The sequence below is a fragment of the Centroberyx affinis genome, unplaced genomic scaffold (assembly GCF_046629955.1).
Source record: "Centroberyx affinis isolate AG114_WGS23_722 - 3 ecotype Tasmania unplaced genomic scaffold, CSIRO-AGI_Caff_v1 ptg000109l_1, whole genome shotgun sequence".
NCBI classification, from domain to species: domain Eukaryota; kingdom Metazoa; phylum Chordata; class Actinopteri; order Beryciformes; family Berycidae; genus Centroberyx; species Centroberyx affinis.
In genome coordinates, this window is record NW_027278811.1 from 421,917 (window position 1) to 446,738 (window position 24,822).

Consider the following 24,822-nt stretch of genomic DNA (forward strand, 5'->3'; position numbering starts at 1 on the left):
GAGGAAATAAAAAGGATTAAAATGCTGTAAATAAACACAAAGAGAGTGATTTTTGAAGTGAAATTATTGAATTACACAAGATGAGGCAATAAATGCAAGAAGCCACCTTAAAATCATCTATCAACTGAATCACAACGGGTAAAATCTTCAAAAGAGCAAATACACAAAACACACACACACACACACACACACACCCACAAACCAAACCAACACCTAGACGTAAACCTATCAGAACAGCAGCCTTGTCAGAATAGTGTGCATGCTCTGCCAATGACAGAGCGCAGGCTAAGTGTCCCGGCCGCTGATTGGCTCACGGCGAGAGGGCTGCTCTAACCTGATAGGTTGCGGTGGCATCAGTACTGGTGTCAGTCCCCAGGCTGGCCAGCTTCTCCTTCATGCGGAGGTGGGAGCGCTGGCGGAGGCAGAAGAAAGTGGCGGACACTGCCAGCACCACCAGGATGAAGAGCATGCAGAGGACGGAGAGCAGCAGGAACTGGCCCGACTCCACCCTGGTCTCCTTCACCACGGGGATCTGGGTCAGGCTGCCCCTCTGGAGGACACACACACACATCCAAAACACAGAGAAAACACACTGTCAGAAAACTAAAGGATGGTGCGCTTTCTTTTTCTGATTGATTTAGTTGTTTTTGATTTACAGCAACCACCACCTCGCCTCGGCAGTGCATCACTTTTCACTTGACACTAAACAGGGAGGCTCGTCTCCACTTTCAAGTAAAAAATGTGTGTACAGAAAAGCAACACTGCTCCATTTGCTTCCATACCTATCTCCACTTCCTCCCCCACTCTTCCCACCCACCACCCCTGTCTGACCGGCCCCATTCATTAGCTAACACTAATACTGGTTTTATAATGTGCATTCAGACTCAGTCAACCCCTATTACCAGACCCTGTCCAGTGCTGTCTCCACACTGTGTCCCACTATAGATATTTACAGCCCCATTTAGTGCTGGCATGGGGCGGGCTGGCACTGTGCAGCTACAGGAGGTTGGGATACTAAAAGCTTGTGGTTAATTAGATCCTCTGGTCCTGAGTTTGGCTGGATTAGGCTCTGGCCCAAGCCACCCAGCTAATGGCTACCAGGACTGGAGAGACACAGGCGGCCCCAGACTGGACCTTCACACACCCATCAACCAGTTGAATAGAAAAGCCCTTTTCAGATATTCAGACCCCCACTGCATTGCTAATGGTAATTCCAGCAGAAAGGTATGGGGTTGTCTCACACACTCTCTGTGTGTTTGTGGGAAAGGTAGACTAGTTTTTGCTGTGCTTTAGTATCATTGAAGAAAGTGTTTTCAGTATAAGAAGCAAAAGACTGTAGGTTAAAGAACTGGACTATGGGCTGATAATTGGTCCACTCATGGCCATTTACTGTAATGATAAATTCCCTGTGGGGCCCCACTGATACAGAATCTTTGAGAGCATAACAGCGATAATTGGGAGCGATAATTGGAGAGGATAATTAATGATATCTAAAATGTACTGTTAAAGATTTTCTTTTCTGGTTGCATAAAATATAGACATCTTGCAAAGCAGACCTCACATTTCCCTCTAAAATGGTGACAAAAGAAAAACCATTGAATGCTATTTGACCGCCACAATTTACTTGACATAAATCATCCTTACTGCACTCTCTTATTGATGCAAAAAAACGTATAAATACTGGCTTCCTGTATAGTATAGTTCTCCGTAGCCTAATATAAATGTCTTCAACATTAACCATCAGTTATCATGCAAAAAATCACTTTTTGTACTAATTTTATGATTGCATTATGAGTTGAATACATGCCAATATCTATATATGTGCAAAAGGCCAGTATCAATATCAGTGCACAAATACATCAGCTGGGCTCTAATTCCCTGTATGCAATATTGAAAGATTGATGGGCAAACTGAATCAAATCTACATCATGGAAAAATAGCAGAGCTTTGACATTTAGCCTCAGGCTCTAATGGGCCAGCTGAAGGATAGCTGCATCTTGTTGTCCCGTTTTTTCTATCAAAACACCACACTTCACCTCAGACCAGTAACAATGCAGTTTAACCTTGTGGCTAGTAATTGCCAATGTTTTAGTGGTTGTGTGGATGCCCTGGTCTTTTTGATTACTATGTTGGTCCTGATGACAGTTTCTGTTGATTGCAATTGCTGCGGCTCGAGCATGCAGTTTCAATCAACCATTAAGAGGTTGGACAACAACTGAGAGGTTTGAAGAGTCTCATATACGAGCGCAGAGGGGAGAAATGGCCTCGATCCAATTACTACATCTTCTGTGTTGTCCGGTGATCAAATGAATACATATAGGGCTGACATTTAAAAATGAACACAATATTAGGTTCATAGTTGCTAGATTGCTTGGGTTTGCACATGCATGTTGAGAATGCAAATCCTCTCGGCCTGCGTTATCCTCTCTGACACATTCACACAGTTAACAGCATGAATAGAGAACCTGAGAAACCCCCATTAGATAAGCAGTTTCACTAAATATTGAACATATTTAATACTGTAGACATCGGTGTCGTGGCTCAAGTCCCTTGCCTCTGAAACCAAAGTGCCCCCTATGGGCCTATACGTTCAAACCTGCTTCAACCCATTTCCAGCACTGATTTTCCCCTCGCTATTCCGAAAAATAAATACTCTTACAATAAAAAACGATCCCTCAACAATGTATGGCTACTCTCAAAAATATGAATCAGATAAAAACACCTTGAAATTAACTCAGGAAAAAAGTATTTGAGAACAAATAGGCTTGAAATACAACATTGCAAGCTTAAAACGAGCATTCGAGGCGGTTATCATGTTATGTTAGGACAGAGAAACCCAAGAGAGAGAAAGAGGGAGAAAAAGAGGGGGAAAGAGGAGATGAAAGAGATTGAGAGCTATCTTCAAATGCGTTAGGAGTGTTTGTACATTTGTTTGTTTTAGAATATAATTGGACTGTAATTGGAATTTCTAACTCATACGAAACAACACAACCAGACTCAACAAAATAAAATTACATTTCAAGCATTCAAAAACCACCTGCAGAAAAAGTTAATCTATTTCATTAAAACAGATTTTGATTAGTAATTGTAAATAATATCAATAAATACAAATAAAATGTCCAATAAATCAATAAATCTAATTATTATCATAATCAGAATTTCAGAAAATATTTTTTCCCCTTAAAATGTGATTTTCACCTGATGTGAAAACGTCATAGCAGAAATTTTCAGTGCAATGTAGTAGGCTATGCTTGATATATTAAGTGATCGACATCGCCAGTTGACATGAAATAAAGATTTTTTTTTGGTCATAATTCTACCACCAATTAAAAGTCACGTTTTAAATTTTGATCAATCCATTTTTATTAATCCCTTTAAAATAATGTTCAAGACTGCTATTCTCACATCTCACATCCTGTGTGTGTCACTGCTGAGGATCATAACTCAGTGAAGTTATTACTCTCTGCCTCTAACAGACTTTCCCCCTCTGTTTCTCTCTTCTATTCATCTTGCCCCTGTCTGGTGGATTAGCCAATCTGAGGGGAGACAAGGGGCAGATGGATTTCGGTGCTCTGGATTATTCAAATGATAGAGGAAAGGTCAGGCAGAGAGGTGCCACTGGGGCGGCTGGCTATCCATTCACTCACTTCACAATACCTTTAAGAAGTACAAGCGAAAATCCTCCCAAACACACAAATGCCAAACCTCACCAACCCTAAATCTGGGTAAAAAAAATAAAAATACAATTACAGCTACTACTGCAGATTTCAGAGGTTTCAAATTATCCAAACTTAAAGCAGTTAACATGAAATAAAATGGGATTGATAGACCTACTATTAACAAAAAAAAAAAAAATCACACATGAAAATACAGATATAGCAGATATAAAATGTAGCTGCATCTTATTTTACATAGGGACAAGCATATTAAATACAGGCAAGTACTGTATGAAATATTTTAAACTTCCTGAATAAAATACTGAGGGAAATTTGTTATTTTTCGGATTAATTTGTATACTATAATAAAATATACCGTGAAGATTATGATCATTAATTTGAGAAATAAAAATTTTCCATATGGCATAAACCATATGCCATATCACCATAAAAACTGTAAAATAAAAATGTAATTTCTACTCAGTCAGTCCTACTCTAGATCATTGGAAATAGACACTGGAATAGAATAGAATAGAATAGAATAGAATAGAATAGAATAGAATCATTTTGAGTTCAGATGCACGTATAGACCTATATGCATTTAATTTAGGCTAAGAGAATTGCGGAACGTTTTCAACAAAATAGTAGGCCTACACATATTAATGGGAAAACAGACCGGGTTTACCATTTATCAATCACACGGTTTTATCAATTAGAGCAGGTCTAGTGAGTCTCGGCCAGTACCAGGGGGACTGAACCCTGAACGAAAACTTTGTCCCTGCAGCCAGATGTGCTGACAGCAAACAACCGGGCAAAAGCACAAGTTTCAATATGAATTCTCCAATTAGTTTACCTTTAGATTTGATTACCTTTATTTTTTTATATATACATACAGTATATTTTTTTATTTCCCGATGCTCGTCCAAATTACAGCCTAAGCTTTTGGAGAAGCTTTGTTCTAGTATCGCAGAAATGATGACACTAACAGTAACCGAAGGATGCTACATCCCCGCATGTAATAAATCCTGCAATGCAACAACATTTACAAATCTTCACTCACAATGGGGACAAAAATCTGCTTTCGACGTGATCTAGGATTGTTCACAAGTTTTCAGGGCCGGTCCTTTAAGGCGCCTTTTACGCATTTGTCGCATTACAACTTGCATATTGAATACGGCACAAAACACGACACACGTGCATGGAGATAATTACCCAAATCCTCGCCGCAACGCAGACCACATATTCTGCAGTAAATCGAGGATATGTCTTGTATTCCAGAGAGCATGGTTAACCAGTGACGCCCGCAGCAGCTCCAAGAAGCGTTTGTGCGTCCCGGCCGCCCACTCAGTCCGCTTCTCCAAAAGTTCCCCTGCAAGGGTCCCATGCGTCCCCCAGCACCAACAAAAGACCGCGGCTTCAACACGAAGATGAAGAAAAAGAAAAAAGGGGAGAGTCGGAGAGAATAAAAAAAGGAGAAGAATGTGGGATATGCCCGCCTGATTTTCCGAGCCTCGGAAGAATGTGCAGAAGCCCCACTAGTGAGTCCTTTCAGCGCCTCTGTGCCAATGAAAAGAAATGGGGAGGTGGTGGGGTTGGGTTTTTTGCGATCATTTAGTTTAAGGCTGAGCCCCTCCTTATATTCAGCAGCTCAGGAGTCCCCGTCCGTTGCACATGTCATATCCACTGGTTGCTATAGCGATGCCTCCACATGTTGTCGACAGTGAATGTTCAAGGAGCGATGCCTGGCTAATAGGCTTGCGGGCTGAGGGGCGATATGAATGGACATAGGGCTAGTCACTCATTTGTTGAGCTACTAGGGGTCTCTGTGTTTGGTGTGTGAATTGCTGTTTTCTCAGGCTCTCCTTTTCCTCTGCTCCCTCTCCCATGGATTCAGTTATGTGAGCAGAATAAGGGAGATGGGGCAGTCTATTCTTCAAAGTAGGCTTTTGCATCCAAAGCTGAAGTGAGCATTATTATAAGAGGCTACCACACAGTATAGTAGTTGTAAACTATATGAATGGTGTATAGGAGATTTGGTGTAGTCTAAGAATACTCGGTCTCAAGTAAATTGTATGTAATTCTCTCCTCCCTCCTAAGCTCTGCTGAATTAAAGGAAAAAAAGGGGGGAAATTGCAAGTTAAAAAAGTTTTAAAGATAAAATCCACTAAAATGGTATCCTAATTAGCAATCAGTCCGAAAAAATGATCCTATGGAGAGCAACAGCTGCACTTAGCAGGGAGAGAGAGAAAGGGGGATTATGGAGAGCACAGGGAGAGAAAGGGAGAAAGAAAAAGAAAGGGGGCGGTGAAGAGAGGAGAACGGGGGTCCTGTCAAATGCAGATGACGAGTCTTGGGGAGGGGGGGTGACGGGGGCTCTCCAGTTTATTTTTTCCATTCAGAGAGCACCCCCTCCTCTTCTCTATTGTCCCTCTGTGTGACAGCTGGAGTTGGCAATGTGAAGGGGAGAACAAAAACTAGCTCCCTGTCCAGCCTAGGTCCATGGCCGCATCGGACGCCACCCCACATTCAAACACCAAGCATCCCGCCAACGAGGCGGCCCTCAGGGACCCGATCTGCTGCAGAACACACTCAAACTGACTCAACAATTTTTTAAGGATCTCAAAAATCGTAAACACTTGACCTATTATATTATGCTACTCCAAAACCCACATTTTCGGTACCCTACGCTATTTTATACTATGAACTATATCACATTCAAAGGTGTTACAGCATATAATTCAGTTCATGCTGCTTTTTCATAAATAGCATAGCAAGAGCACAAGGAGCAGCCTGATGTTTGAGAGACAAATCTTGTCTTGCAACAGTTCAAACGGAAGGAATGGGCTGCAGTGCTTGATGTAGCACTAATGCAGGATGGATGCAAGAGTAATGCATGATGAGGGCCTTCTGCGACGACTACCACCTTAGTCACTGAGTGGCTATATTCCTGAAAATAAATAAATAGGCGCCCCTGCAGCTAATCCCCAGAAAATCAGTCCCTACATTAAGTCAACCATATGATCATGCCTATCCTATTCTCTATTGAACTGGAAGGAAGCTCCGTTCAGCCTCTCCCATGTGAGATACCCTGGTCACCCACCTGTCAGCCCTATCTAAACCCACACTCATCCAAACAAGGGTATCCGCCCTGACACTGTATTGGACCAAAAACAGGAAGAAAACGTCTACATAGGATAGGACCAGTCACTTTCTATACCTGCTCTGAGAAGGAAAGCCTGACTTTGACACCTGTTGTTTTGCTTCACTTGAACTCTGCGTAATGGACACATTTTCACACATTTCAACCATTACGCGCTGCACAGTATGATTTCACGACTCATGTCACATCCTCTAGCTAGGCCACTGCTAATGGTTATCACACCAGGGAGTTTTGACGTGCATCGATTCATTCTCACAAACATACAGTAGCCAAGTTCAGTAACATCTCGGAGTCACTCTCATGGTCACACCGAGCGGTACACCGCTGATATTCGCATGTGCTGTCACGCATGTGTATTCCTCCAGTAGCTCCTCGGGGTAACACATGTTCGAACCGACGCGGCGAGTCCTGCAGGCTTATCTGTCCTCCTCTCCGCTGCTCCAATGTTTGTCTCCATGGCACATTTCACATTTCTCATAAAAAGATGGAAAAGCAGAGAGCATGTTTAAACAACGGGAGAAGGAGGTATGCAGCACTTCACAATGTCGCTGGGAGAGAGGATGAGGAATGTTAAACAAATGTCAGGATCAAGTGCACTACCTGAGATAGCAGTGTACAGACACCCAGTGATGCTTGTGTGTGTGTGTGTGTGTGTGTGTGTGTGTATTGTTGGAGAGAAAGGAGAGAGAGTTGAGAAAAGGGAGGAAGTGACAATAACTGTGTATTGTACATTTGATTGCTTGGTTATAGTTATTTGCTTGCATTTACAGGCTGCGCAATTCTGAGTATATTTTACATGTCTGTCCCTGTGTGTGCAATCTAAATACGTGCAAAAGTGTAAGTTCTTCCTTGTGCAATATACAATACACGTGTCTATGCGTATATACCTGCATGTACACTAGCTTTACAGCCTAGCCTGGACACCAAGAATTCAGGCTTTGTAATATATTTGAGCAAACAGAAGATAAGGCTGGTGTGCAGAGGACAGGGAGGGATGCTGATCAGAAGCCTGCTGAGCTGTTGGTCCACATACCAATCACACTATAATGACATCAGATTAGACTAATGCCATTTACACTGCTGCCACACTACAATACCGTGTTCACCAGCCATCTACACAAGAAACAAACCGTTGCAATGTGTACCTGCAGGCTTAACTAACGTGCGCTACCGTTATACCAAAAATAGTTGGGATTTCTGCTTGGCTCTTTGAAATGGGGTGCAATAAATTATTCATAATAATATCTGAGCAAGACCGTTGCTGAGGCTCCATTTGGGAAGGTGTTGGAGGATTAGCTTCTAACTGTAATGTAGAGAGAAATGTATGCAAAACAAAACACATTTGTGTGTGTGCGTGTGTGTTTTTTTTTTTTTTTTACCAGATACACCAGCTGTTATTGTTATTGCTGCAGTGGTATTACAAGATGTGTGTGAGAGAAAAACGGTGTGCCTCATCTGGGTTTTCACTCTTTTTCAAATGGTCTATTTTCACGGTTTTCTTTTAATATGCATAATGAAACATAGCTCATATTGGCAGCAAAAGAGTGATTTGAAGCCACACTCTGGTTTAAAAGTAGCTTTGTCTGAAATGTGCCAACCCAAAGTTTGCAGTCAGACTGTAGTGATGTCGATTTGGTGTAGTGTTAGTTGATACAATGTGGTTTGATAAAATACGTAAAGTCCGCACTCCCATCTAAACTTCCTTTTAAACATCACTTAAGTTGCAAAATGTCTTTCAAGGTTTGTATCTGTGTGTAACTGTGTGAAAGAGAGAGAAAGAGAAAGAGAGAGAGTGTGAGAGAGAGAGAGAGAGAGAGAGAGAGACAAACAGAGAGAGAGAGACCATGTTTCCTGATGGATGATGTTCAAAGACAAAAAGGTCCCATTTCTGGGTTTTACTTGAAACATGTGAATTACTGTGTCTCGTGCTCATCACTTGCTCGGAGAGGAACCATTCAAAGCCCATGTGTGTCAGCCATGTCATTCTGGTATTTTCCCCCGATGAGCTTGTTCAAATAGGCCTCTTTCTTATGTGAATCCCAGCTCCGGCATTGCCCATGCCAAGTAGTTCAAAGCAGTAAACATCAAGGTAAATGCTATGCCTGTCATCTTGACTATATTTAAAGCAGGGAGGCAACCCACACACATCCACGACAATGTGCACTTCAAAAAGAAACAGTCTTGTGGCGTCATGGCCTGGAGTAGGAAATCGCACCATATCTGTAAAATGAGTCCAGGATAGAAAATTTTGGTGTAATCTATGAGGATGCGAACAAAGTGATACATATTTAGTATTCATTTAAATCGCCTTAGCTGCATGTATAGCGCATACTGTGGTGTGCATAGGAATGCTTTCACAGACATGATAGAAATTAAGCCAAGAACCAGCCATGGTTAAATTGAAAATTATGGATTAATCTGGATGTACTCTTTGTACTCATCTGTTGGAGCTGAGTGGTCATCAAAGCCATAGCTCTTCTCTACTATTACCTTTAAACAATAGCATTAACTATGTTAAACCTGCCTGCTTCAATTCTATTTAATTCAACTCTACTCAAAAGAACTCCATTTATCCCACATGGGACAACTAAATGGGCGCAATGTATCCCATTAAAAAAGACAGGACAGGATTTTATATTTGATAGTTTACATTAGAAAAACATTGATGTAAAGTGCAATTTAAAAAGCAGAGTGCAGAGAGATATCAGCAGGCAAATACATAGTTTAACAAATATTGAAGTGTAAAAAAGTATTAAGGAGTATTAAAGTATTATGGAGTAGAGTATGTCAATCAATTAGAGTATATCAAGTATTAAAGAGAGGCCTTAAAATCCTATGTAAAATTCTTATTGCTTCTGGTACAAAAGCATTCTTCCTCCGGTTGTTTTTTCACCGAGGAACCGGAAATGTTCCTGATGGAAGGACGTCAAAGTCATTATACAATATGTGTAACTCATCGTCACATTTTGCCTGGGTCTTTTTTGGAGTCTGCTGCCAATAAAACTCATTGAGGCTCCTTTGAGTGATTATTTAAGCACACATTTAGCTTTAAATTTAAGCTCTGATCTTCCTTTTCAATACTGGATTAGTTAAATCCAGACTAGACTAAGCCATGAACTATGTTTGTGAAAGTTTAGTTGAATTAGTAGAGCTTATTTTTTTAATTTAAGAAACAGCCTTAATTCCTGGCTGGTTTCAGCCGACAATAATATTCCTTTATCACTGCAGCCGTGTTGACACAAGCAAAATGTCTGACATGGATAATGTTTATGTTGGCTACCCAAAAAAGTCTACCAAGTTACCAAGTGGCACTTACAAATGGAAAATTAACATAAAATCAACACAGTGTGAAGGTGTTTGCACTGTTACCTGAGCCAACACAAATTACGCTCACATTTGCATTCATCATAATGGGAAGAATTATTTCTAAGATATAATTAGTTTTTGATGAGGGATATTGTGATAGTGTAGGTGAAACGTCATTAGACACCAAATAAAATGCCCAAGTCCAGAATGCGATCCAAGTTTGCAAAAGAAACACTATCCAATCACGAAAGGTAATTGAAGGTAATACTTCATTCCATTGTGCGTGCGAAGATAGAAAGAAGAACCGCCACTAAAAATCTCATTCAACACGTCCGCAGTCAAAAACAGCAAGGAAAACACCAAGGTTTTAATTGTTTTGTTTGAATAGAATCCACACTACTTTTAGACTATTATGTTCTCGGCAGGGTTTTTATCTTGGAGAGAGATAAAACTGCAATTAATTTTGAAAGGGGGAAAACAGTGAGACAATACATCAAGTCACACATGAGTGGTGGCAGGCAGGGATATGTGGGCTGCTGCGGAATAACGGAGGTAGTCAAAGGTAACATTCATAATTGAAACCCCAGTCACAAGAGACTTAGTGGGCTGGGAGACTCTGATACTGAGACTGACAGTAGAGGGACAAAGAGAAGTGTTCAGAGGACAGCTCAGAGTGACTTCCTGGGTTCAATAGGATGTCTCCTCTCTACACCTGGGTCCACACACCATCTGAAAGCCTCTGAAATACTTCTCTGTGGCTGCTTGAACATGGGACAATTGTACCGAATTTAATTGTCCAAAGAGTTCAAATTCCACCACATGATCCAGCGCTCCAGATAGACTTAAACAAGTGCTCACACTAATACAGTTTGTATATAAACTGGGGATGAAGCTCAAGACATTGGGCGAGAAGTTACTGATTCTTCCAGTTTATAATAAATGAATAAAATTAATACATTGTAAATTTCCTGATCACACTGGATTTGCTTTGCACAGCGTGGGTCAAACAGAAACCTGGCTGCTCCCGGACTCGCAGCATATTGAGGCTGCTTGTCTGAGCATACGCCCTGATGATCAGCCATGGCTAGTGTAAGTGAATATCTAGATGTAGAACCACAGGGGGTTGTGTGTGATAGGCTAAGGGTCACATCCCCATAACTGCGCCGCAGCCACAGCCTCATAAATTCTCATCAGTGTCTTCATTAAACATTTTCCCCTGTTATCACCATGACAACGCCGGCCCAGCGTGCGTCTGCAGGGGAAGAGGCGTGTGCGCGTGTGTAACCCCGGGGGTTATTTAGGGGGTAACTGGGCACAGGCACCGACACCCCATACCTCTCTCCCAGACTCACTATGTCTAACTATGGGGAAGGGGTATTGGTGGTATTGCGGGGTGCGGTGGGGGGGGGGTGTGTAGGGGTCGGGGGGTTGGGTGGCAGGCAGCCAGGAACGCCAGATCTGTTCCACGGCGATCTCACTTGACAGGCGCTGGCTGTGTCTGGACTGGAGGCAAGCGCTCTGATTTCTCTCTTTAATTACTGCTAATCGGAGGAGCCGCAGCCCATGCTAATGAAGCCACACCAATCAGCTGGGGGAGAGTCAGGGGCCTTGCACTGCAAAAGAGTCCCGTGTGCTAACGGAGCTGACAGTCCGCCTGCCCAGCGCCGCAGCCTCCCATGCCTGCCTCCCTGCGCGTCTCACTATCTGCGGGTCTCACGGCTCCAGCGGCTTTATAAGAGTAGTCTGCCCCCGAGCCAAACCAAGCAGTGCTGCTCGTCTCAAGAAACCTCTGTGAATCCCTAATGAGACTGCTGCTACAGCTGTAGCACTGTATCAGCCGCCTGTTTGCCGCTCACATCTCCCACCTCTTCACACTACAACCCTTGACAACAATACAAAGTATGGCTGATCAGAAATTCTGAAGGCAAAATTAATTACGATTTATGTCAGGATTTCTATGGCTCTGTAACGTAATCACACATTGACGGCTCATTATTGTAAATGCATATAATCAATCTAGCCTATTTTCACCCGCAAACATAATTATACTGTATGCCTTTTGTAAAGTGGTGATGATGTTTTTTTTTTCCTCCTTCTTCAATGTGAATAACATAATGAAATGTGAGTGACATGTGAGTGCATGTGTTCATGGACACATCTTTTTGCCTTTTGTTGTTCAACACAATGAAAAATATATATTAATCTCCTTCCATTTGTTCAGATCTTGACGAAACTTTGGGGAATGATGCCCTGGCATTTTCAAAATTAAACTGATTGGCCAAAGGGGGGCGCTACAATTACCGGACAATACATTCTTACTGTTTGCTTTGATAGATGTTTAAGCTACAGTATGCTTCATTTTTGTGTTCTCTGTGCATAGCATGGATGTAGGTATGATTTAGGCTATGTGTATCTGTAGTAGTCTCTGAGGGTTAGGGTTAGGGCAGATAACGCTAGTTCATAATACTGACTACTGTATACTATACTGACTAAAATACTGATGTATAAGCATCCACCTGTACCATGTTGGGAGTTAATGAATAGCTGAATTTGTGTGCGCACGCTTGTGCATGTATGCAGGCATGTTGGCAACCATGTCCACATGTACATGACTGTGATATGTTAAATAGAAATCCCATCTCAGCAGGATGCCTCTCCCGTTCACAGCACACTGTCTATCAGCATCTGATCTTACCCACTGCTTTTTCTCTTATATGCCACAATTACAATAATTGCATCATGCTGTAGGATGAAAGGAAACATGTATTATGGCCTGCATGAAAGAAATGTCTTCAGTTCATGGCTTAAGGGCCTAATTAGTCTTAATCCTTGAATGCTGTCTGGTCAACTGATATTACTGGCCAAAATTAAAATGCAGGTAAAGATGTAATAAAGTTAAAAACATAGGTAAAGTTTCTTCAATAGTTTTTAAATTAATTTAAATTCAATATATAGATATATATTTACATGTGCTATTTAGTTTCTGAATGTAAACACCAATTTTGAAGAATGTCATCTGAGGGAATGTGCTAGCTGACTGGGCTGCTGACAAAAAAGGTTAACAGCTTTGAACCAAGTGTTTTCAAAGGTAAATATGCATGGCATTTAAATATTTAATGTCATGTCAAAGATGGCAAACCTGCCAGGCCATCATGGTATAGTATTTAGAAGCAGTAAACACACGCAGTAGAAGTGGTAAAGGGTGGTCTAGTTTCATGCAATGTTTTATCACCAAGGATGGAAGATATTCGAACACTCAACGTCAAGGTCATCATATAAAAGTCCATAACAGCTCATCAAGCAATTTAGTTGACCTTGTGATGCAGAAAGTAACTAGCAGTTACAGCAGGATTCATAATTACAGTCAATTAAAGTCAATAAAAGATGATATGACAGTTGATTACATTTAATTTACAGAGAGCAAAGTGGTTTCCGTATTGTGTGCTCACTGAGCAATAATTAATCTACTGGCTCACATCAACCGCAAATTCAAAATGTAGCATTTGCTAAAAAGACTAATTTAGGTGTTTAATTGTTATGTGCAATATACACATCAAGCTAAACATATGGCTACATTCTCAAGTATAAAATCATTCATTTTAAATCATTAACAACAGAGATATGATTTTCGTTTAGAAGCTTTTACAATTTCTGCCTCATAACTACATTATGTCACTTCATCAGTTATGGAAATATTCTGTTCCTCTGCCACCGTGTTATCACTGTGAGCTATTGCCACATCTACAGTCATGTCAACTATACACACCCACCCCCCTCTGTCAGCTGCACTCAAATTTAATATCACTGCAATTCCAATAATCAATTCCTTTTAGTAGCAAACCACAAGATACACTGGGCTGAACTCAGTCCAACAAATATTACTTTTCTAATTTTGTCGTGACGTCAAAAAGATTACCGTGAGCCACTGGTTAGCCTGCAGCAAGGGCTTTTCCTGCTGCTGTCCATGCTAAGGTGCCAGATGTGCTAGGCGAGCAGCCGCATGATAAATGGCAGAAGGTGATCGCTGTGTGGCTGCTGGGGAACAGGACTGGGAGCACCCTGCCCCAGCATCCTGCTGCCAGTCCCTTGGCATGCAGCTTGTCGGGCCAAATGGCAGCCGCATCCCCCTTCAATGCTGACATTTAAAACCTCTGCCTGCTATCCAGCTGTGGACACCACAGGAACACCCCCCCCTCCTCCCCATCGACTGCCACCCGCTTCCAGACACCAGTCAACAGATTTCCATAAATAGCCAGAGCTTTCGTTCAAACAACTGTGGTGCAGCGTCTTTTATAATGCAGGTGCAAGGCATGCTCATGGTAGAGGATGCCATACCTTCAGATCTAATGTTAGATTACCTTATGCTTTAAAAAGGGCAAATTATCTTTAATTTTTTGGCAAAACCAGGTGTATGAGTCAGACACTTCGTTTGACAAAGCCAAAACCCAAGAACCACATATGGTTTCATAATTTCAGCCATCAAACGGCCTGTCTAGTCAAGACTACAGTTCCTACAACAAACACCATCAAGAGCCAATAGACAGATCATCAAGAACTGAGCAAACGATCGATCCCAGCCTTATTTTGGATGCATTCTTGTAATAATCAAGACAGCAGGGTCTACAAACTTTTACAAGCCAAGGTCCCCCAAATGAATAGAGGTCTAAGTCAATCACGGATATATTTTCACACATTTCAAAGGCTTTATTTTCCACTTTGTATTACCAGTCAGCTCCACTGGCAGTCTACTTAGTATTAAGAGCATTTATCAATAGCAATTCAGATCTAGGGAGACGGTTGGGTTTGGTGATCACCGCACAGCGTCTGCTGTGGGGAAGATGGAGGGGAAGCAGTTATTCTCTGGCTGCAGTCTTGAGTGACATTATTTGTTCTTAAAAATACACCAAGGAGGGCAATCCACACCCACAAGGCTGTGATTGGTGCTATTAAGGCTGATTTGAGTGTGAGAGTCCTGGAAGTGAACCACAGTTGGATTTATTGTGTGGCATTCCTAGAGGCCACAGTAAACCCAAAAACCTAAAATTTAGGTGAAAGTAGACAAAAATGGGCAAGCTAAATGGGTGAGGGTCACCTCCAACAGCACTAATGTGAAGTTAGCACTAGTTTGTCATTCCAGTGACATAAATATATGTATATCATAGAGGTTTAAATGAAAAATCCACCCTAAAACAGTGTAACATTGTTAAAAAAAAAACAGCTATTGGCAATGTACCTTGCATGGTGATAAATTTTTCTTATTCCATCAATAACTGGCCAAATGTAGACAATGTGATGTCATGTCAAGATATCTCCAGTGCAGCTGCAATGGAGTTTGATGGCTGTGATCTAAAACATCAGCAGTAAACGTCAGGTTTTGGTGTCATCTCAAAGAGCGATTTGACAACATTCACGCTTAAATGAGAATAAGAGATGCTTCAATTAACATAAAAATGTGGAAAGTGGGTACACCAAAAAAACTACAACAGTTTATGATAAAATACTTCCTGGAATGCACTGAATATCAGAGATGAGTATACAGGAAATACAAAATAAACTCCATTGTCTCCAATTGAATATCTTATTAAACACAACTGCCCTTCAACAAGGTGGGTAAAAATGCCACTCTCAAATACACAGTAACTATACCTCTCTTTAACAATGGCAGCAGAACATAAAAGAACAAAAAGGTATACGGGGCGTGAATACTTTACATCCTAACGCTCATTAAAAACAGACAAGTCCGTCCTTACCCAGGGGAGAGCGCACGTCATGATATAGCGAGAGGCAAATACCAAACTGCATGGCATGGTATCAAAGGCATTTCTGCAGTCCAAAGGTCAGGTGATGGTAAAAGGTTGCTGAGAAACGGAGCTGCTGGTCGGTCTTTCATCAGTGGGAGGCAGCTGGAGTCTCCAAAGAGGCAGTGTACTCAGGGCTGCAGGCACAGTGGGGCTGCTCCAATATGACATTTCACATCCAGATCTGCCACGGCAATGGCATTTTAGCCACTTTTAAAACAGCCAGATTGGCCTTCCTGCACTGAAATTTTTATAGGCGGCAATTTTTTTCTTTATTGTTTGGGTTTATTACTGTGTCTGAAGGAGATTGGATAGATTGTCGATGTGGTGATGGCAATTGAGGGCCAATGTGGAATTGATCGGCTAACGTACACACACACACGCACGCACACGCACGTACACACTATCGTAAACAACACACAAGGATGGGTAGAGCATATGCCCTGCAGTGAAACCCTGCCGCTCTCATATCCTCTGAGGAACTATATTTGACAACGTTCACGCTTAAATGAGAATAAGAGATGTTGAAATTAACATAAAAATGCATTTCTTTCTTCTGCTGATTCTTAAAAAAAAATGCAGCTTAAAAAAAGAAACCAACATAGAAAAATGTGTTTTGAAGTAAAGCGTACACCCATGCCGTTACAAGATCAATTTGTACAACTGTTATCACAGTTATTTATTTATTTCAGGGTGTGTGTCTATTTCTTCTCTCTAGTAGGAATGGTCAGTGTGGTTTCCTTTGAAGTCACCACTGAAATTATTTGTCCCCTTCGCTCGGAGGAGCTGCATTTGCTGATGGTTACACATGGTATTTGTTATTAAGTGGTATATGCTTCTATAGTCAGGCTTTGTTAGATTAAAGGAAAGCAAATGCACTGTTATTGCCTGATAACCATGCACATAACATCAAAAAATGTGGAAATACATATTCATGTCAAAAAATGTTCCACCAAAACAAAATGTGAATTTAAAGTGATCATCCCTATGCTTGAACCAGAAGTTATTGAAGATGGAGAATCTCATTGAGGATGACTGTAAAAACCCAGTTTTTGTAAGAATAAGAATTACAGCCAACCCAAAATACAATGCATTTAAATGTCCTTTTTTAATCACAAACACAGGCTGAAAAATATATACTAGAGGTATGTTCAAATTCTCTCTCTCACAAACACACACACACACACACACACACACACACACACACACACACACACACACACACACACACACACACGTAACAGAAAGTAGCACCTTTTACTCTCACAAACTCTCACTTCTCTCACTGTTTGAATGAAATATGCCCCAAGTCTCTCTAATGTGTTTAATTATGTGTGAAAACCCACATGCAAACCCAATCAGGTAGATCCTCTGCTGGTTAGATTTTTGGGTTGGATGACGACTGTGAATGTAACTAATGTGTAGTTAATTGCTGTTTACCTGTTGAAATTCAATGTGACACATGTTGCAGGCTGGCCAAATCTGAACTTGACATATTGACACATTCAGTTGCTCAAATGCTGAAAGTAATATATAATAATACTCTAAACCTGTATGCTCCTTAAGAGTTTCTGATGCACTATAGTACTTTTTTGAGGTAGGTGGAACATTTTCAAATTGATTGGCACTGACGCTTAACCTTACATTAATTATAGTGCAGGAAATTATTACGAAAGCCTCCAAATCCAGTAGCGATGGGTCATCATTACATGTGACCTTTCCCAGAGAGCGTTGCCTGTGCCTCTGCAATTGGCTCTTTGATTAGAAAAACAATATGAGCTTTTTACCATCCTAAGATGGAGGCATTCTCCAGCAGTTCCTCTGACTTGACATATGACAGGATTATACACTAATGTTTATTTCACCTGCATCCACTTCTATTATGTGGTGAGAGGAGAAATCAAATGGAAATCCTTTAGGGTTCCAGAGAGGTAATGCAGTTTTGCAGCAGCAGCTGTGATAAGCAATCACACGCACACACGTGTGCACGTACACACAGAGGCAAACACGTGAGCATGCAAAGAACAAGGAAAATGCATGCTTAAATCCTACTAATATCAATGATGGGTTTGTGTATCTACAATGCACAGGCATTGTAGATACACAAACATTAGTGCACACACACACAGTGGGGAGACTCCCTGCCTGCCATATATGATTTACATTTGGTGGTTGAATAATCAGTTGACATGCAGCTCAGGGAATTCTATGGTTAATGAGTGCCTCTTCACATAAGCAGTTTGCCAGAGTTATCTCAAACATGAGGCCGCTGTCAAAATGTCAATGAATCTCAATTTAACTACCAACTTAATCACATGGGGACCATTTCGTACAGGCAGGCTAATGCAGCAATGCATCCTCCTCGCAATGTATTTAGAAATACTGGTATGAAAAAAATGGAAAGTCTGGAAAATGTCTGGGAAAATGTCTTACTGTATGTGCGTACACACTGCAGATGCTGCTTTAAAGATGTGCTGCTTAAAATATTTTATAGGTGGTTAGGTATCTGTGGAACCTGTTCAGTGCATTTGGCAATTTATAAGAATAGTGTGTTGAAGAGTATTTTGCACTCTGATAAAGTAAAATGTTGATACAGAGCCTAAGCTACATAAGGCAACATTTTGTGAGCTTCTGTCTGGGCGGAGTGCAGCTCTGAGATATTGAGCATCAAAAATCTGACGTTCCAGCTGGCAAAACCGTTATGTACTTTCAATCTTTTTAAATATTTAACCTCTTTTTTAAAAAACATAAAGCATAAAGTAGCATTCAAAGATCATAAATATGTTGATAACTCAATTCTGATTAAAAACAGTAAGATAGAAGCTTATATTTATATCATATTATATTTATATCTTTTGGCCTCACATGTGAGGATTGACAGGGGATGTTGGAATATTCTGTCTGTGTTTCAGATGTCTGTCAGGTTGACTCCCCATAGCAATCGCTCGCTCGAACATCTGACCGACATGCCCCTCCCTTTCAAAAATATCTTTCTGAGCCTGCCTTTATTCCCCCGCTTCTCCTCTGCACACTCCCCACTGGTACGAGCCATGCTGTGTCTATGGCTGCGAGCAAAAGCAACCCTTTTGCCTGTGCCTGGTCGCTGTCTCCAGCTTGGGGGGTGACTCATCGACCCCTCCTGCATGGAAGAAGATGTGAGGAGAGAGGGAGGAGGAGGAGGAGGAGTGGGGGGCGAGGGCAGTGTAGGATGCACGGTCACAGAGCTTTGTGCCTTTTAGGAATGATGCTGATCGAGAAGCCAAATCGTGGTATGATCTGTCGAGGCTTATTTTACAGAAACGCACTGTACACTATATAGCATGCAATATTAAGTGTTGGAGAATACAGTGAATATCCATATTCCCTGTATGATTTCCATGTACTTTGAATATAGACAGAGACAAAAATACTATAGTGCCAGTTACTGCCAAAACTGCGAAGAGGCCATGTCAACCATGAATTTCCCCACCTTAATTTTTTTTTTTCCTTTCTTTCCACCTCACTTCCTTCTCTGCCCCCTTCTCCCTCTTCTCCCTCGGCGGCCCTCCTCCTTTCACCTCAGAGTTTTTCACACATTCACAGGACTCCTGAATTGCTGTGAGAAGACCTCCATTTGCCTTTCGCGTTTCCACGAGAGTGCAGCTACCCACAGGGACGCTGCTGTTAATAACAACGATATCTGGAAAATGCTGCGCTTATGCCACACACATACTTGAGTTGCTTAAGATACTTAAATGCAAAACAGTCTTTTTTTTTTTTTAGGAAACTGTGTCCCTGGCAATCTATAATGGAGTAGATATTGCTAGGCCTATTGATTGATGTCTCCTTCCCCCCACTTTGACATTTGCTTATCCTCGTCCGCATCTACTGCTATTGACGTTCGCTCTATCTGGACATCTTCCTAAGCTGTTTTGTCATTTGTCACCTCTTAAATAAAAATGGAGGGGGTGGGGGGGTGTCAGTGATAAGACTTAATGATACCAACCACGCTGATGGTTTTATACAAGCCCGGGGAGAGTGTACTGTTGGTACTATGGCACAGCTGAGAAGTACCGTACTTAGCTTAATTTGTTCCTCTACTTACCTTCTCATGTATTCACTGAGCAATTTAATCCAGCATACTTGTATTTTTGCCCACTAATGTGCACTGTAGAGACCCATTCTATAACCTGTGGCATATATTCACTCGTAACTGTGGTCAATCTACTGTATGAAATCAGAAAGCAGCCTTTTGGTTGAACACCATTTAAACTAATGCATTTGAAGAGCCCACTCCACAGGCTCTCCTGTCAAAAACCGCTCTCTAACTACTATTTTCTGTAACTTATCCTCAAGTCTCTATTCTTGGCTACAAACTAGTGAGATCAATATATCCAGATTAGAGCTGTGGTACACTGTTGTTAATAAATACTCTGTGAGGGTTTGCAGGGCTTATACTTTGCCAACTCTTTTTTGTAGTACAGTAAATTCTGTGCTTCTTCAACATGCATTTCTACAAACACAGTCTGGCGCAGATTTTCTCCCCATGAGGTGGAAGACAGATTCTTCCTTCCCTCCCTCCCTCTTTCCATCCCTCCCTCCCTCACCCTGGCTCCTGCAGAGAGGCTATTATTGCAGCTAATTATCTACAAATAGGCCCAATATGACAAACACAGCCCTGTACCAGTGCTGGCTAAGCGCAGGAATCAGTCTGAGTGGGAATAAAAGAATGAAAGGAGGCGAGGAGGGACAGACAAAGAAAAGGACAAAAGTCGCCATGAAAGAAAAGAAAAATTGCGAATCAGAGATAATTGAGAAGAAGGTGATAAAGAGACAATGTAGAATATGATGAGAGAAAATGTGGTGCTAAAAAAGATATAAGTGGGAGGCAGATGGGCGAAGAAAGGCAGTGACACCAAAAGGAAGACAGTACAGAAGAGACTAACACAGGAAAATGATCTGGTCTATACAGTGTGTGACGGTTGTTGCCAATGGCAACTGTCCTGCGATGCACAGGCCACATCCATTTAGCTCCCAGCATGCCTCATGATCAGGGCGGCTCAGGGGTCTAAGGCTGTCTGTCTCATTTCCATAGAGAAACTCATTTACCAGGCAAGCATGGAGGACTCTGACGCATCAATGGGTGCTTGATTAGATCCTTACCTCTGATACATATGAATATTTATCAGTGTTGAATGAATATACATCTCCTCTCCTTTCATCTGGATCATCATAAGTGTCCTCCTGTTCTCCTCTTAATTTTTTCCAATGAATATGTCACAGGAGCATTAGGGCTCCCTACAAAGTGACAGCACTCCAGATAATCTGGTTATTGTTGCTCCCCGGCTACGATCAACACTCACTTTAACTTTCAAAAATGCATGGGGCTTTTGTCTTGTTGTGTTTTATTTGCCATGGTGACAACAGCTCTTAGAGACCTAAAGTAAATGAATACGGGGGACGGTAATCAAAGCAGCACACTTAAAAGGATATGCGTTTGGAATTCATTTCTGCCAAAGATTAGTGTTTGGCTGTACAACTGAAGCTGCAGGTGTGATACGGATGCCAAGACAAGTTGAAATCAATGAGTGATTCCTGTCCCAGGAGCCTTTTCAACACAGAAAACACACACAATCACGTGTGTACACCCACACTCACTCTTTTTTTCATACACGCATACAACACGCGCGCACGTACACACACACACACACACACAGAGCTGAATAATGGATAATCCAACAGATATTTTTAGTGAGCAGAACTTACATCACTAACTCCAGCCTCCAGTATCTTCAGGCCAGTCTCCTTCTCCAGCTGCTGCTTCTGTTGGACTGCATGGGAGACAAAAGCAGAGGAGGTGTGAGTATGAGCAGTGGATGACAAAGTAGCAGATTTTTCACTTCCTGAGGTGCTGTACAGAACAAGTGGTTTGCGAAATCGAGAATGATGCAATGGGTGTAACAGCGTGAGTCAGATGTCAAACTGGTCATAAAGAATGACCGGCCTACACATAGAAAAATCTTCATCGAGAAAACAAGCCAAACAATCTTCGGCCGGGGTTAAACCAGTTCACGAGTTGACTGCAGTTCTTGGTGGGATTTGATTTAATACGATACCATTTTGTGAGGTCAGCACAATGAGAAAAAAATAAAGAAAAATAATGTGCGAAAAAGTTCATATATACTCACACACTCCAAGAAGGACCTACTGAAGATTGCCAGAAAGCAGATGAAGTGCTTGTGGATTCACAGCACACAATAACTTGAGCTCCCGCCTTTGTTCTTGCAGTAATTAATACACAACCCGAGTTTGATCCTCAGATCTATTGATCTAATCAAATATGGCATGCTATTTCCAAAGCTTTGTTCAGGAAAGATATTCTCATGCAAATCAAAGTAAACTGAGGCAATGTTAAATATCCATCGTTCAAGATCACACATTTTGCCGACTTTTTTTTTCTCCTGTGCTTAACGCCCCTTCCTCACTTTGATGGAAACATCTATATTGAAAAACAAAATCAAAGGGGTCTTAATAGATTATGCCAAATTATAGAGTGAAAGGAAAAAATGGAGCATAATTTTAATTGAGTTTGTTAGCATGTGAATGTGATTGGTAATGGGAAAAGAAAAAAGTGAGAGTTAAAGAGAGAGAGAAAGAGAGCAGGTCCTTTAAATCCCATTTCCCCAGATGAAGGCTATGCAAATGACCCTGAAGAGCTGAACCCTACCTCACACTCCAAATTCGGCAAGGGCCTGTTTAATTAGTATTTTAATCTATCCCAATGATTCCACTCAGTCCACAATGTATGCAGCATTCCATCTAATTAAGCACGCTACTTTTAGGATAATCATCCATCTCCCTCTCTCTTTCTTTCTCTCTCCCTCTCTCTTTATCTCTCTTTCTCTCTCTCTCTCGTTATTAAGGATCCTGCAAACATTGATCATCCTATCAGCTCATCAACATGGCAGCGAAGGGGACATCTTATATTTAAGTGTCAGCCAGGACTTTCTGAAGGATGGCTAAAAGGAGGGTAAAGGACGTAGAGAGAGAGAGAGCAGGAAAGGTCAAATATACATTCAGAGTCTTTTCTACAGCTACATTAGAATAAGAGAAATAGACTGGAGAGAATCAAGCGGAAAAAAGACAAGACCACCACCAGAAGCAAATGTACCGTCATTACATCCAAATGAGAGATGAGGGAAGACTTCACCTGGCATGTCTCCAAAATGAAACTCATTTTCATTTCATGTTGCCGCCCCCTGTATTTAGTCACAGACATATTGGTTCTCCATAGATAGCTACAGTACCTGCTCGGTCCTGGTGCTATTTAAGAGGGGGGTAATGAGGAAGGTAATTGGGCCCAGCTGGGTGAGGGTGTGGGTGGCGGGGGGAGCGAAGCTGCTAAAAGGTCACACAACGTTTTGGTCCTAATGAGGACCCCTCTGGGGTCGCAACACATCATGAGTCAAACTAAGCAAGATTAGCCTGGAATCAACACACGCACATGCAGACACACGCGCATCATACGGGCTGCAGCTTGGGTTTTGATTGACAAGCTGACATTAACCATCTTATGGTGAAACCAAAGAAGCCTGAAGGTCAGTATTTACTTGTGAATCAAAGCTGAGGACTCTCCAATCAACCTGAGGGAACGGAGAGGCCCACAACAGCCACTTTAAATGTAAATACACTGTACTTGCCAGGCTCATTAGCTGGCAACTGGATGGATCTGGGCCGCAGTGAGAATACAACCATTGGATTGCTTGTTCTGTCACTGACTGTACAGATAACAGCCAGAGCATCTCTCTTTGGTCACCCCTTATATTAACCTCCCACTGGAGCTCTCTCTCTCTCTTTCTCTCACAGACACACACACACACACACACACACGCACACAGATTTTGTAAGCTTCAAATTAGCCACCAAATACTCCTGACAGACTGTGGAAAAGGGATGTCAGGTCTCATTTCAGAGAGGCTTCTCCAACCATTTTAATAGGCATTGTCTGAGTCTATCTAGTCTGATCTCTAATATCGAGATCTGATCCCTGCTGCTCGTTTTATCTTTTTGGTTTCCGAGTCACATTGAGCCAAATCATCTGATGTTCAGTAATCAAAAAGCACAGTAAAGCCAAAAGGTTTTTCATGTGTGTTCAAGTGGGCTCCATTTTCATGTGCGTTCAGTTGAAATAGCATACACATGCCACGCTTTTCTCACTGCTGCTGGGTGAACATAAAATTGAGGATTACCTGATGACCTGAAATTCTTCTACTCAAAATTTCATGAATGTGGATGATTACAGTTTTGTGAACAAACGTACTGGCTATCAGCTGCAGTGATATTCAATAATGAGTTGGACCTGACACATCATCAAATAAAAATAATATAAATAAAAACAGCCATATCAGTAAAATACCAGCATTCCTTAAGAGAAAGTATGAGTTTTTTAGTGGATAATAGTGGATATCGAATTTCAGAAAGAAACTCTTCAATTATTGATGTTTAAATGCAGGCCCACACACAGCATTGCTGCTCCACATACATACATATATTACAAACAGGGACATAACATTTCAGCCTCCACTTTTGATATTTTCAGCTGCAACTATGCTTGGTGCCAAAGGATTGTCAAACTTGGGTCAAAGCAGACATGAACATTTAAAGCATCATAATTGTATTATTATCCTTTTATTGTATTGTGCTAGTATTGTGCTAAGTAATGAAGTAATTACTGTGTTTTGATTTAAAGCCTTGTTTCTATCTTAGCATTAGATATTTCTTGTAGGTTAACAGGAAGAACAGAAGCATAGTTTGTACGCAACTCATCAGAGACATGTTGAACAAGAGGCCATTTCAATCAGCAACCTAAAGAACGATTCACAATATTCTTGGCTTTCCCTGACACACACTAATACGTGAAAGT

At 41.4% G+C, this 24,822-nt stretch overlaps 1 protein-coding gene across 1 annotated transcript in view; it reads right to left on the reverse strand.

The window, feature by feature from the left end:
• Positions 1-24,822, reverse strand: part of ptprn2 (protein tyrosine phosphatase receptor type N2) — a 104,825-nt gene that overhangs the window by 24,829 nt on the left and 55,174 nt on the right. The window contains exons 11-12 of the mRNA XM_071525957.1: positions 21,666-21,730; positions 335-550 (exon numbers count right to left, since the gene is read on the reverse strand). Of these exons, the coding sequence (XP_071382058.1) occupies positions 335-550; positions 21,666-21,730 (281 nt within the window). The remainder of the gene's footprint in view (positions 1-334; positions 551-21,665; positions 21,731-24,822) is intronic.